Below are 14141 nucleotides of genomic sequence, written 5' to 3'. Positions count from 1 at the left end.
GTAGATTTACTTACTTTTTAAAACTTTTCTTTATAGAACAAACCAGGAATGAGTAAAGTGCTCTTAGAAAGTGGTAATATTCTATTCCCATTTTAAAATTATAATAATTGCAATTCTAATACTATCGACTATTCAAATTTAAGATATCTGACATCATACGGAGTTATTAATATGGAACTAAACCAATTCCTCTGAGTGGGACTTTGAATATGATTTCTTACTGAGATTACATAGTCTTTAAGTAACTGGATAAAAAATATTTATGTGTATTTTGGGCTAAGCTGCTTATTCATTAATGATAATCAAATGAATAGAACATGTCAATTTATTTCAGATCTATAAAATACAAATCTAAAAATATCATTTTACAGACAACAGTCACCATTTAGTTTATATTTCAGCATGGTCTTAAGCCTATCTTGCACAGCATAATAATGGAGCAGAACAACAAAATATTCTACATTTTCACTTTTTAGATTTCCTTAACTAGAGTCTACCATATATATCAAAAATAGTTGTGCACAGTAACCAATTAAACATCTATGTTTCAAGAATAGATTGGCTATATCTCATAACTGAGACACCAATTACAGTACATTTATTAAAAATCCTTCAAGAATACACTCAGTAGTAACAGTGGTAGCAGTAGTTAAAATCTTAACAATTCTGTGAAATGATCAAAGCAAATGATAACAGAATTTAAAAATTCAGTTAATCATTTAGATGTAATGTAAAACCCATGTAACACTACAATGAAAGAAGAAATTACACGGGCACAAGTGCAAAAAAGCAATATTGTAAGCCATCTTCTCTCTTTGGTAAAAATCCATTAGCAGGAAGTATACCATAATAATTCAAACCAAAGACTAATTCATGCTGTATATTTTTTTCCTTTCCTACCATAGGCAGACTTGATGATTTGCAGGCATCCTACAGTAGAGAAGTTAAAATTCTACTTAACACTGCCCATTTTTTCCTCTTTTAAGTTTAAATAGTGGAATTAAGGATAAGGATTTTTTCTTTCATAAATAGCTTTTCAGTAGTATAGTCTCTTAAGGAATTTAAAAATAAATAGCAAAATATACACAATTTCAAAGATTACATTTAATTCCTTCTAGGTATATCCTGAAAATATATCACCAAAGAATAAATAACTTTGGGTTTCTCAAATATTTGGTAAAAGGTCAATTACTCTTACATAAGGAGTTTTCTCTGAGGAATAAGGAAGTACCATTGCTTTTTCTACACAGCTTTTACTATAAAGTTGGAATTTTAGTAACTTTACAGTCAGAATATAATCTGTAATATAACACGGACATTGCCCATTAAAAAGTACAGTAAAAAACCTTTCAAAATTAAACCTTCAGAATTTCGGGTTCAAATGTGAGGAACTTCCAGGTAACTACGAAGTTCTCCTGGCAGGACAGTCAAGCTCAGTTGTCTATGTCAGGAGGCTACAATAATAGTAAAGTAATTTCCTCTAGTGATAAAGCCAAAGCTGTTTTCTACTGACAACATATTAAAAATCCAAAAAGGACAAAGTGTTAAGAAAGGGACAAAAGAGAAGGATGTGGATGAAGAACACTTGAATGTAAGCCATCCTGAGAAAGAAGTGAACTGCCTACAGGGATTTCAATATAACCATAGATTTTAAACAGATTCTTCTGCTTTTGAAGGGCTTGACCCTCATGAACAATTAGGGTAATGTCATAGGGGACTTCTATTTGAATTTGCAGGTTGTCATCTTACTCAAGCTCCTCCTTCATATTTAGCTGAAATTATTATTGAAGAAAACAAGAAAAATGCAGGCCACATCAGCAAAGCAACTAGTTAAAAGAATTCAGCAATGTGAAGTGTCATTAGACATTAAAAAAAAAAAAGAAATCTTAACTGCAGGAAGATCTTCTGGAGGGGCAGAGCAAAAGTCCTTGCCTTTTTAGAAGATCCATTTAAGCTGCCAGCAAAGTAAAGGCAATTTTGACTGCTCATTTATTCAGAATTCATAAATAACATGTAGATTCACTAACCTCCTATTCACACCCACATTTAATTTACATAAAATATTAAGCAGAATGCTTTTCTACTCCTTGTTTGATTCCAAGGACAAGATGTAAAAACCAGTTAAATTGCACAGTCCAGCCCTTATCTCTGCAAACCTCGATCTGATCAAGAAAATGCTTTTTGGCATCTTCTTCGCTCTTCCCTACTGTCAGTGCATCCCGGATATATTCAATATCCTCTTTGCTGGTTAATTGGGGCATTCCAGTCATTAGCATCATGGAGAACAGGATGATCAGCAGGTTTGTGTGATGTCGAAGAGCTAAATAAGCCTTCACGCATACATCCTACAAGAGAGAAGAATTTTTTGTTAATTAATGAGGTGAACTGAGAGGGGTGGTGGAGGAATTTCACAGGACTGTCATTAACCAACGCTATTCAATCACTCAAGTACATCAGAGAGAGGAGACTCAACAGAGCCATTCACCTGAGCAGAAATGTGAAGCGAACTTCTGCATCCATCGCTCGATATTACTTCATTCATCACCACACCTTGGGGCAACAAGTGCTGTTTTGATGTGCAAACTAAAGACTCTTTTTAATAATATTATATTAATTACTAAAGCAAAAAACTTTAGCTTCACCAAAATTTCAAATTAATTTCCCTGTCATATAATCTCTTTCTGTGGCTGTTAAAAGAGACAGCAAGAATTCATTGTCTTCCTTTCCAATTGGTATGTTCCCATTTAAAGGCCATGGCTGGCAAGTGATACTGAATAAAGCAGCACCTCCAGGGGACTGGTCCTCATTTTATATATATGTCTGTTAACTTTGCAGAGGTGACGGCTTATTTAATGGAGAAGATTTTTCAGGCTTGGTGTTCTGAGAAATTTTTCCAGCTGACAGCTCTAGTTTTCAGGCACACTGCCTTGCTGTAGGACTTCTATGTTCATGTTCTGTCATACTGGATTCCACAGATTTATTTTTTTATAGCTTTTTCACTTCCATATATAAGTAATTTGTGCTTAACAACATAACCTTTAGAAGAATGAAATTTCTGCAGCTTGGAAAAACACGCAATGTTTTTTAAAAGAATATTTAATGCTAAGTGACTAATACATAACCTGAAATTATTATTTCTTATATTAAATTTATTACTCATTTACTTTTAGAAATAACATCTTTAGGAAGACAATGCAATGAAGAAATCAATCATATATTAGAAAGTTAAATTGGGCCTGCAAAGGAGTAACGTAAAAAGATGAAAAATATTACCAAGAAGGTCGTTGCTATTAAACTCAAAGCTGAAGCAATGCTAATTTTTACCCAATTAAATATTCAATTTAACCTTTCCACAAATGTATATGAATTTATTAAAGAATTCTTAAGAAATCCAAATATTTTCATGTAAAGTTCCACCAAATCTCATCAGCCCCCTAGAACACCATTTATTTTTTACAAGGTGTATGGGTTTTTTCTTCCTTAGAAACAGTAAGAAGTGCAGAAATAATCTTAACACCTATCACTGTTCACATCAGCAACACCAGGACAACCAACCAGACAGGTTAGGAAGACACTAAGGAAGGAAGATGATATGTTGATATGTTGTCCGTAGGGTTTCTTTTTTCCTATTGCCTGGGCCCTTAAATCTTTCGCTCTGTTTCCAAATAAATTCTGTCCTGAAATAAGATCATACTTATGAACTCTAATGTTTGTTTAGCTCTAGCAAAGCAGACGATAAATTGCAATGGTCAAAGCACAATTTACAACAGAAAACACCACCATCTTACCACAGGGATTAGTTTCTCTCCATGATACCAGGGGAAAAAATAAAAAGTAAAAAAAAGAAATTCTACTTATGTATTACCAACTTCAAACAGGGAAATCTTGTCGCAAGAGCTAGTGTGTGTTTTGTTCCCCTTGAAAGAGATGAAAGCTCTTTATAGTTATATCAAAGAAGGTTTTACATTTCTCTATGGATGATGCATCTCATTGCTGCGGGTGTCTGAGACAGAAAAACAATTATGCAGTCAAGAACTGCATCTCAAAGGCAGTCCTTCCAGGAATTCAAAAGATTTAAAAAATCTGTATCTGCCTGTTACAGTTATTTATTCAGACAGGAACTGAATGGAGTTTTGAATTAACATCTTCCAAGAAAACTAATTTCTACACTTCTGACAGAGGCAGAGAGAACAAAAAATAACACATATGTATGTGTCAAGGATATGTAGATGTTTACCATGGGATTAAGAAGAAAGCTGCTAACTGATCTAAAGCCACAGGCAAAAGAGAGGAGCTGAGGAGAAACCAAAATCCTGTTGCCCAATAGACAATAAAGAATAATTATTCTGAGAGCTTGAAATTGTCCTAAGTATTAGTATCCTAAAGGTCAGGCATTTTTATAATACAAAGTGTCCAAGTTCTGTTATATAGGCCATCCCTTCCCTGTACAGCATACTACAAATAAGTATTTTTCAGTGATGAATTGTACACCCTTCTGCTTTCTGTCACCTTTACTTGACAATCAAATACATGAGATTTTGTAAACAAATGGTACAGAAGAATTTGATTCGTATTGAAAATACAGATCTCTGTATTATCAAGTCAGTGGAGTAATGAAAAAATAATGAATTAAATAAATTAAATATAATGAATAAAAATGCATTCAAAATTTAATGCAAAAACTACCAAAGACAATTTTAGGCAAACTAATAATAGGTAGATGGACAAAGCCCAAAAGACTACAAAGATCTTAGATGAGGCTCTCTGAAGGGTTTCTACAAGTAAGAAGTGAACAAGTTGCGTGTACGTAGGAGTAAGAGAATTGCATGTGTTTCAGCCAAAGGCTGGAAAGGAAATGCCACCACGTATGATGCTTACAGCAAGAGAAATCTGGACAGTACTAAGGCAGCTGAAAAATTCATAGATGGAACAGAAAAATACTTGTCTTCTCAGATTAAGTCATGCTTAAATATATTTTTGTGATTAGGACAAAAGACCATCAAATACTGCTTCCTATTAAGTATTTCTGTGATGTCATTAATAACCTCTGGCCTCCAATTTTTATTAAACCATCATAAGGAACACAAACAAAAATGGAAGCAAAATTTAGATTAAGAGCTAATAGGAATGAGCTTTATTGCTAGTTCCAGAAAAGTTGCCAGGCCACTGACAGCTTTAGAAGTTCACTAATAACGAATGATACTCTGCTGCAGTGAACTTCGGTCAAAATTATTTGTCTAATTAACCTCCTCTGACACCTGCAATATGAGCTATAGCTAGCAGTCTGTATGGACTGTATCCAATAGGTGACAGAGAAATACAATTTTTTTAAAAGTAGATATTTTAAAATATTAAAACCACCAAAGCCTGTGAAAAACAAAGGTTTCCTCTAAAGTACAACCTATTTTAATGTAGTTGAAGTACAAATTAATGAGAGATGCTCTTAAAAATTAATGAAGGATAAATGCTGAGACTTTTCCATTAATACATGAATGAGTCAGCAGGCACACTGAATGAATCCCTCAATACTAGGAAACATGATGAAACCAGCCAGTTGAAAAGCGAAGCTATAATTTTGTTTACTCTGACCACATAATTAAAATATATATTTTTTACAGCAAAGTATGTGATGCAGATCTTGCTCTGTGTTACTATTTTACTTGTATGGAAGTATTTTAACTTTCTTTTTATTAGTCTTTGAGACAGAAAAGCCTTTTAATCTACTACCAGAATAGCAGTTTATAAACAGTATCTAACGCAGCAGAACTGTACATGAACTTACATTTTTTTGGTCAGTATTATTGTCGTCTGTGCCTAAATCATCCCACTTAAAGTGACCAGGTCACATATCATGTCACAGTTCACAAAGATAAAGCACATTAATCACCCTTCATCTGGTTAGTGACACTAGCGGAAATGACACTGGCACTATCATGGCATTCCTAAACTGTCTGCACTAGCGGGATGGTAGCAGTATTTAGAAATTCGTACCAGAGTAACAAAATGTGTATTCAGTCAAGCCCAGGACTGTATGATGAAGGCACGGCTTACTGAAGAGAGGCTAAGACCAAAATCACCTCCTATTGCTTTTGGTATTTGGGCTGCTGTAGTAAAGGTCAGATATTCTTTAAAAAGCTGATGATCCATATATACGAACGCAACATTACCTCACTGCAGACACTAACAGGTTGCTAGTCTTCCAATTCTCCACTAGCACACTTTCACATTTTCAACTATTTTCTGCTTCCAGAACAGAGGTCTTCCATGAAATGACATACCCTAGAGTGGTGTTTCAGCCCCACACTTGCACATGGCTTACAGCTGCAGCAACAGCATCTTTCCTGTGCGCAGCACAGCTCACAGGCTTCTCTGAGAGCACAGGCTCAGCATTCCCCTCCCATAGCAAAACCCACCCTGCTTTTAAATCTTTTGAGCTACAAGCCCCCTTCAAAACACCTGCGCTGTGATAAAGGTAGTCCTTGTGCAAAACAAAGACTCAAAAAATTGCACCTGGTTCTTCAGTTATTTTCAGAAGTCTGGGCTCAAGGATGACAATTGCCTCGGTATTTGCTGTGCAATCATGTATAGGTTCAAAGGGATACATTCACTATCCAACGATAAGAACCTTAATTAGGTACTCAGGTTAGAAAACCAGACTCCTTACCAGGACAGAGACTGGTTCATCCACAGGGAATCCAGAACATCTAAGTTAGGCTTTTGCTTTGATGCACACTCTGGAGGAGACTTTTTCTTTTGCTATTATAGGGAACCTGCTTTCTAAATCAGGCACTTATTTAAAGTCCCTAAAGATGAGCACAGGAATAACACCCCAGCTATCCATTTACTTTTGCTCAGCCACGCTCTCAGACATTTCATTAAACATACTAAACTGCATTTTGCTTTGCTCCCTCCTTGACAGGTCCTACACAAGCTTGAAAAAACACAACTGTTTCGGACAGGCTCAATTTCAAATAGAAGCTGCAATAGAATAGATTTTTAATACCCTTCTTTTCTTTCAGAGCGTTAAGTCCATCCACTTCACAAAACCAGAATCTGACACAGCTTAGGGTTGCTGCATATTTCTATTCAGATGCAGTAGTCTGAGCCCCAGAACACAAGGGCAGAATCAGGAGGGAATAACACTGGCAAAGCCAGCTGAGGAATGCCTTGCACCTGCTCGTACTACACAGAAGGCTCTGCTTAGTGCTATCAGTCTCCCCTAATTGCACAAATACTGAAGCCCTCTACAAAGTATTTTCAATCAAGACAAGAAACAAAGAAAGGACTACCTATCTGGTCTGCTGCTAACTGAAGCTTTTCAATGTGGCTTTGTGGATATTTGAATTCTAGTTCCCATAATCCTACAGATAATTTTTTCTCTTAGTTGGGCCTAAAATATCCCAGAATTGTACTATGATTCAGTAAATTTTATTAACATAATACCCAGGAGCCTAGACCTTTGAAAACTAAGGCACTAATGTTCATTTCAGAGGGTAAAAAACATTGCTTAATTGATTTGCAGCTAGATATTCACGCTTTACCTGAAATTTATGGAAATGGAGACTTGTCTTCTTTCCAGAAGTCCCCATGACAAACAGAAAATCCGGAGTCAGCACAAAAGGAACTCTTTCCTTATTAATTCCAAGGAAGCTTTTATAATTCCCAAGAATATGGCCAAAATCAATATGGAAAAGGTTACCTTCATAAAGAGAAGAAGAAGTCACAGTTAGGCTCAAATACAATAAACTGCCAAGAACACTTACTTGGATTCACAATAATTCCAAACCCTCTTTTTTGGGGTATATATGATCACTCTTTAGTTCAGTAGAAAATACTATTTTCTCCCCTTTTTTTTTTTTTTTTTTAAAATATATAATTCTGTCCTCTTGGCAAAGTTACTTTTTATTTATCTTTGGCAGTTGTTAAAACCTGGCAGAACTGCTGTATTTTCTAAACATGCACTCACAGCTTTTCAAAAACCAACCAAGGAAAGCTTGTGTCTCAGATCCATAACAATCAGCTCCAGCACATCACTACATGGAAAAGGCTTGTGGATTATGTTTCAAATACCCATGGGATTCTGGTGCTATCCAGCTCCTTGGCTAATGTCATTCATTAGAACATTCTTCTTCCTCACAGACCTGCATTACCAATTTCTAAACCACCCTGTACTGTGCAGAATAAGTTTGCATTGTCACCCTTTGGATAACTTTGAGATTGTAGTAGGGTGTCAGTTCCCAGGAAAGCGATGAAAAACTCCCCTTTTAAGGATCACTACACCTACAGGACTGGAGCGTGCTGCTGCTCTTCAGATTACTTTATTACTTTCTCTGGCAGACAACATGTAAGGATAAAAGAGTATGGTTACTTAAAAACATATATTTGTAATAGTAGTACATGTATAAAAAAAGATAAAACATCAGATGATGTAAGATGATATTTAACAGTGATCTGCAGGTGGAACATCCTTAGATGTTCCAGCATTTCAGCCAGTTTCCGAGTCCTCCCAACCTACCAAATCTCTGCAGACCTCTCAGACTGACATCCTTCTGGCTTCCGTTGCTCAAGACAGCTCCCATTAAAGGCTCTAAGGCAAGCCTGCTCCTGACCACAACAGAATAACCATTCTTTCTCTGTCTCCCTTTCTACTGACCTGTACCTCTGCAAATGGGCACTAACATTGCACTATATTATATATAATGTTGAAATTAAAGCATTTCCTTGTCTTCTTTTCCTCAAGGACTTCTGGTGTACTTTTTTACTGTAGTCTTCAATTAGCTCATTTCTGCCTTCAGGGTACTTCTTCTCTCTAGCCTTCAACTGGTAAAAATTTAACTATAATATGATTAATATTAAATATACAGCCTTCTAACTAAGCCCAAAAGTATTTTCTGTCTCTTATCATTATGTAAAGACTAATGATAAAGGAACAGGATCATGAAACTGGAAGTGAATTTCTTAGACCAAATAGAACTCCTCCATATGTACTGCTCGTTCTGGGGCCCTTTCTGGGGCTTCCATAGGTAAGTAAAATTAGGGATGAACCAGTGTGCAGCTACAGAAATAATTCCCCAAGTTTGTAATACAAAAAAAATAGCGTTTCTTTCAGGAGGATCGCAACCATCCCACAGACTTCAATAGCAAAACCAATACACTCCATGTACACTTATTTTCTAGGATTTTCTACAGAGGTATATAAAGCAATTATGTTCCTCAGAAGTGAAAATAGTCCAGTAACATCTGGATTCTGACACAGATAGAGTTCCACTGAACACTGTCAGAACCACATCCACGCTTCAGACAGGTGAACAGCTGTCTGCTTTTTAAAGTTTTTTGGCTTTTAGCTCTTAGATCTAGACACCAAAAAAAATTAGTTTTACATTCCTCATGACTTAGTTTGTAACAAACTCGTCCTTGGAAAAGAATGGCGTTATTAATGATAACTATCTAGAGCCTACACGAAGGCCAAAAGGGATGACAATACATTTCAATGTCATAGGAGGACCTGAACTTGTAAGCAATGCTGACAGAACTGGATTGTGTCTCTTCAGTCATTAAGTGCATTATTTCTTAAAATGAAAGATAAATCCAGTGAAGTATAGACAGTCCCCATTTCTATGAAATTCTCAAAAAATAACTCACCTGTTTCTGTAATCATAATGTTGTCATTGTGCCTGTCTCCTATTCCAAGTACAAAGGTTGCCACACAGTATCCAGCACAAGAATAAACAAATCTTTCCACAGCTGCCTGAAACTAAAAATAAATCTTAGAGATGTTAAATGCTTCAATGCTAGAAACTAAATTCAGTCATTCTCAAAGTCATATGCCTTTCTGTCAACATGTATCTATCAACAGTTAGACAAACTGTCTTATACACCGTTGCACAGCAGAGATTAAGACCACAGCCCTGCATTGCACTCGCTGTACTGTGTGAGCAGGCTCTATCCCTTAGCACAAATAAAATACGCATATAGTTGTCTGTGCTTTCTGAGAAAAAAAGCTGGCAGAAAGCTCTAGTAGGTCAGTGGACCTACCTAAGCAAAGGAGTTGTGAGTATGCAAACCTGTATTTAAATCCTCTGAAACCACACTGCCTTTCAGTGCTCTTAGATGTAATTTCAATCTGCTCCTCATGTATCACTTCTAAATACCACTGACAAAGGAGTCACTTCTAAAGCATCTTGTTTCTCAGGAGCTCGGCTGCCAGCTGGATGCTAAAGGCTCTTTCACAGACACCCACGGCTGAGTACAGGGAAAATGAATGGATTTTTCAAACTCACGTAAGTAACACAAACACAACCGTATGGGCTCTGTGCTCCTTTTGCCAGAGCTAAAAATTGGATTAAAGAACTTCAGTGACAAGCAAGTCCTAACATTTTAATAGCTTTAGCAGGAAACAAAGCTGACCTAGCTAACAAGAGAGCTGTGGATTTCCAGGAAGCACAAGCTTATGCAGATGACAACAGCTTATTGTTCATGGAGATGTCTGCCAAAACATCTATGAACATAAATGAAATATTCATGGCAATTGCAAAAAAATTGCCCAAGAATGAACCACAGAATGCAGGAGCCAACTCTGCCAGAGGAAGAGTAGACCTTACTGAACCCACACAACCACCCAAGAGTCAATATTGTAGTAACTAAAACACCAATTCCTTTAAACTGTTCTGATTATTCTTCTGCTTCCTAACTGTTAATAACCATGGAATTGCAGTGCTTAACCTGGCCCAGCACAGCTTCCAAACAGCGAAGAGACTTATGATAATAGTCGAGTTCATGATACAGAGGGTTTTTTTGACCTAAAATTTTAACATGCATGTATTCACCACTGGCTTTAATGTTTCAGCAGTAGAGAAGAGATGGAAGCAGAATAAACTTCCTTCAGATGAAAGGTTTTAAAAATCACTTACCATTAGGGGCGTAGAAGAACTACTTTCTGTGGACCTAACTGGCCAGTTCCTGTAGCCTCAATACTGATTACTGTTATAATAAATAGAATTGGGACTTTTCGTAATTCTCAGTTATGCTTTAAAACCTTTTTAGAAACAGGGTCTAAAAATTACTTAAACTTATTCACAGTATTGATGCAACCAGTTGTTTCTGCAGGTATCTACTGTTTAGTTATACATTCCATAGTTTAATAATTTTATTACAAATAATACTTGCACTAACAATTTTAAGAACCCTATGCTTGCAGGAAAGTGGAGTTTTAGTTGGTACACTAAATGTAAATTATATGAACCCAGTTAGTTATCTAAAGGAATTAGTGATAAATCAGGTTTAACTTCATTTCTAATCTGTTCAGAGGGTACAGACCAGTAAATTCAACTTTACAACTTAGGATTTTTTTTTCCCTCTACAAATTGTAACAGCTCTTCAAGTAAAACCACAACAAACTTGGAATTTAAAAAAATAAAATAAAAAAAAATGGACAGGCTGGATCGATGGGCTGAGGCCAATTGTATGAGATTCAACAAGGCTAAGTGCTGGGTCCTGCACTTGGGTCACAACAACCCCATGCAACGCTACAGGCTTGGGGAAGAGTGGCTGGAAAGCTGCCCGGTGGAAAAGGACCTGGCGGGGTGTTGGTCGACAGCCGCCTGAATATGAATCAGCAGTGTGCCCAGGTGGCCAAGAAGGCCAACACCATCCTGGCTTGTATCAGAAATAGTGTGGCCAGCAGGACTAGGGGAGTGATCGTGCCCCTGTACTCAGTGCTGGTGAGGCTGCAGCTCGAATCCTGTGTTCAGTTTTGGGCCCCTCACTACAAGAGAGACATTGAGGTGCTGGAGCGTGTCCAAAGGAGGGCAACGAAGCTGGTGAAGGGTCTAGAGCACAAATCTTATGAGGAGCGGCTGAGGGAACTGGGATTGTTTAGCCTGGAGAAAAGGGGGTTTAGGGGAGACCTTATCGCTCTCTACAACTACCTGAAAGGAGGTTGTAGCAAGGTGGGGGTTGGTCTCTTCTCCCAAGTAACATGAGGTAGGACAAGAGGAAATGGCCTCAGGTTGTACCAGGGAAGGTTTAGATTGGATATCAGGAAAAATGTCTTCACTGAAAGGGTGGTCAAGCACTGGAACAGGCTGCCCAGGGAAGTGGTTGAGTCACCATCCCTGGAGGTATTTCAAAGATGTGTAGATGTGGTGCTTAGGGATGTGGTTTAGTGGTGGTCTTGGCAGTGCTAGGTTAATGGTTGGACTCAATGATCTTAAAGGTCTTTTCCAAACTAAACAATTCTATGATTCTGTGATTCTAAATTAGTAGGGTGCATTTGAAAATCCTACCTAAAAATTCAAAGAACTCACCTTCTCTTCAATCATGCATCTTTCCTTGAGCCATTGGTTTAGTATTTCATCCTTAAATGCACCAGTGTTGCCAACTGTACTCTGTTGAATTTTGGCAATTGTTGTAGCATCTTTCACAATTTCAATCATTCCTAGAGAAAACAAGGAAGAAGTTAGAAGAAGTTATTAAATTTATATCAAAGCATATTAAAAATATGCAAAATTAAATTTTAAACTATGGTTTTTAAATCAACTGCAGAACATTGTAAGTTGTGAGCAGAAATTTATTTTACAAGCAACAGTGGTTCTTGTTCATTCCCAGCTGAAATCAGCCAGAGCTCATAACTAGCCTGGCATCCTAAACTCCATTAGAATGTAAAACGTTTTAAAATTGAAAGAATCACATGATAAGTGGGAACCCTCTGCCTAAGGATTTTCCCAAGGAGAGGAACTACCTCCTGTCCTGATCCTCTGCAGAAGCCCAGGTACCATTCACATTCCCACCAGTTTCTCTCCAACTTCACCAATTTGAGGAGCTGAAGAGAAGCTGTAGCATTGCAGCAGCCTAGGGATGCAAGTGTTGTGAGAGCTGTGGCAGAGGAACAGAGCTGGTCCTCCTGCAGTAAATCCATTTTAAGCTTAAGTGTGCATATGCACAGAAAGGTTCAGAAATACCAGTACACAGTGAGGTATAGCAGTGGGATTGCTGGTGGAAAGCTCTGGCTGGTAGGGTCCAGAGGTCGGACCCTAAACTGAACAGATCCTCGCAAAGGCAAATCAGCACATCACAGCAATACAGTGCAGAAACATGGACTTGTACTGTTCATACTAACATGGCACGCGATGAAGGGGAAGCTAGAAAGAAAAGCAGAAACAGAGGCTCCGACACAGCTCTGCACTGTAGCCAAGATTAGCAAATGCAGTCTGCCCTCGTATGGGGCATGCCTGTATGGGGGAAGGTCAGATTTTAGTTGAACTTATTTGGTAACTGGAAATATTATATTTTCTTCCTCTGGTTCAAGTTCAACAGTGTATTCTAGGTAAAAGCCTGGTTTCAGCTCCAGCTCAAAGATAAGCAAGCAAACAAAAATATCCCTTTCTCCCCAAAGTGATTCAAAGCAGTTTCTGATTCGGTTTCAGTTTGACTCTCTCTCTGAAATGGATGAATTTCTACCTGTTCACAGTACTACCCTTTTGCAATTACTGAATTATGTGCAAATTTTTCAGTAACAGAGTAACAATGCAGTAATCTCTTCCTGACCTTGCCTTCCATGTATGGCTGAATTCATGGCCAAATACCACCTGGAGGTATTTCTTCTGTCTTGACAGTGGCCTGGATTTGTTTGTCATAAAACTATTGTGGAAATATGACCTCCAAAACCCACCGCCAACACCACCAAATTAAAAAGCTCTGCATTTTGGTCTGGGCTTGTCAAGCTGTTTTCCTCCTGGGAGTGAGCTCCAGATCACATTCCAGATGTTGAAAAGGCTTCCCCTGCCTGTGCTCACAAATCTCCCTCTACCGGCCAAGAGCTCCTTGATTCCAGGGGAGCAGAGCTTTTGCAGAAGGCATCTTCTGCTTCTCCTTGCATTTAAAACTTCTCCCAGCATAGCTATGTTGATTAGCAGTGTGAAAAGTCCCTAGAGAAAACCCTTTACTGATCATTCTCCACTGCACTGCCAAAAGAGTGATATAAAATCTACACAGAATGTTGTGCAGCTTATTCTGCCCAAGTAAGTACTTTAAAGGTATCATGGTAAAAAAAGTTATCTGCTGGAATAGTATAGCTCTTCTGGCAAATACTTCTAAATACAGACATGCCTCTCTGTAGGTATGGTTAGTCCTAGAGAAGGCTT

At 37.6% G+C, this 14141-nt stretch overlaps 1 protein-coding gene across 7 annotated transcripts in view; it reads right to left on the bottom strand.

The window, feature by feature from the left end:
* Window positions 1-307: 307 nt before the first annotated feature.
* PIK3CG (phosphatidylinositol-4,5-bisphosphate 3-kinase catalytic subunit gamma) overlaps window positions 308-14141 on the bottom strand; it is a 37628-nt gene continuing 23794 nt past the window's right edge. For all 7 annotated transcript variants that reach the window (XM_072859586.1, XM_072859567.1, XM_072859577.1 and 4 more), the window contains 4 exons: window positions 12306-12436; window positions 9643-9754; window positions 7542-7699; window positions 308-2345 (listed from right to left, as the gene is read on the bottom strand). In XM_072859586.1, coding sequence (XP_072715687.1) covers window positions 2064-2345; window positions 7542-7699; window positions 9643-9754; window positions 12306-12436 — 683 coding nt within the window. In that variant the 3' untranslated portion in view covers window positions 308-2063. The remainder of the gene's footprint in view (window positions 2346-7541; window positions 7700-9642; window positions 9755-12305; window positions 12437-14141) is intronic.

This window comes from Ciconia boyciana, chromosome 1 (genome assembly GCF_034638445.1).
Source record: "Ciconia boyciana chromosome 1, ASM3463844v1, whole genome shotgun sequence".
In the NCBI taxonomy this organism is placed as follows: Eukaryota; Metazoa; Chordata; class Aves; order Ciconiiformes; family Ciconiidae; genus Ciconia; species Ciconia boyciana.
The sequence above is the reverse complement of the archived record's forward strand: the minus strand, read 5'-3'. Positions and strand labels throughout refer to the sequence as shown.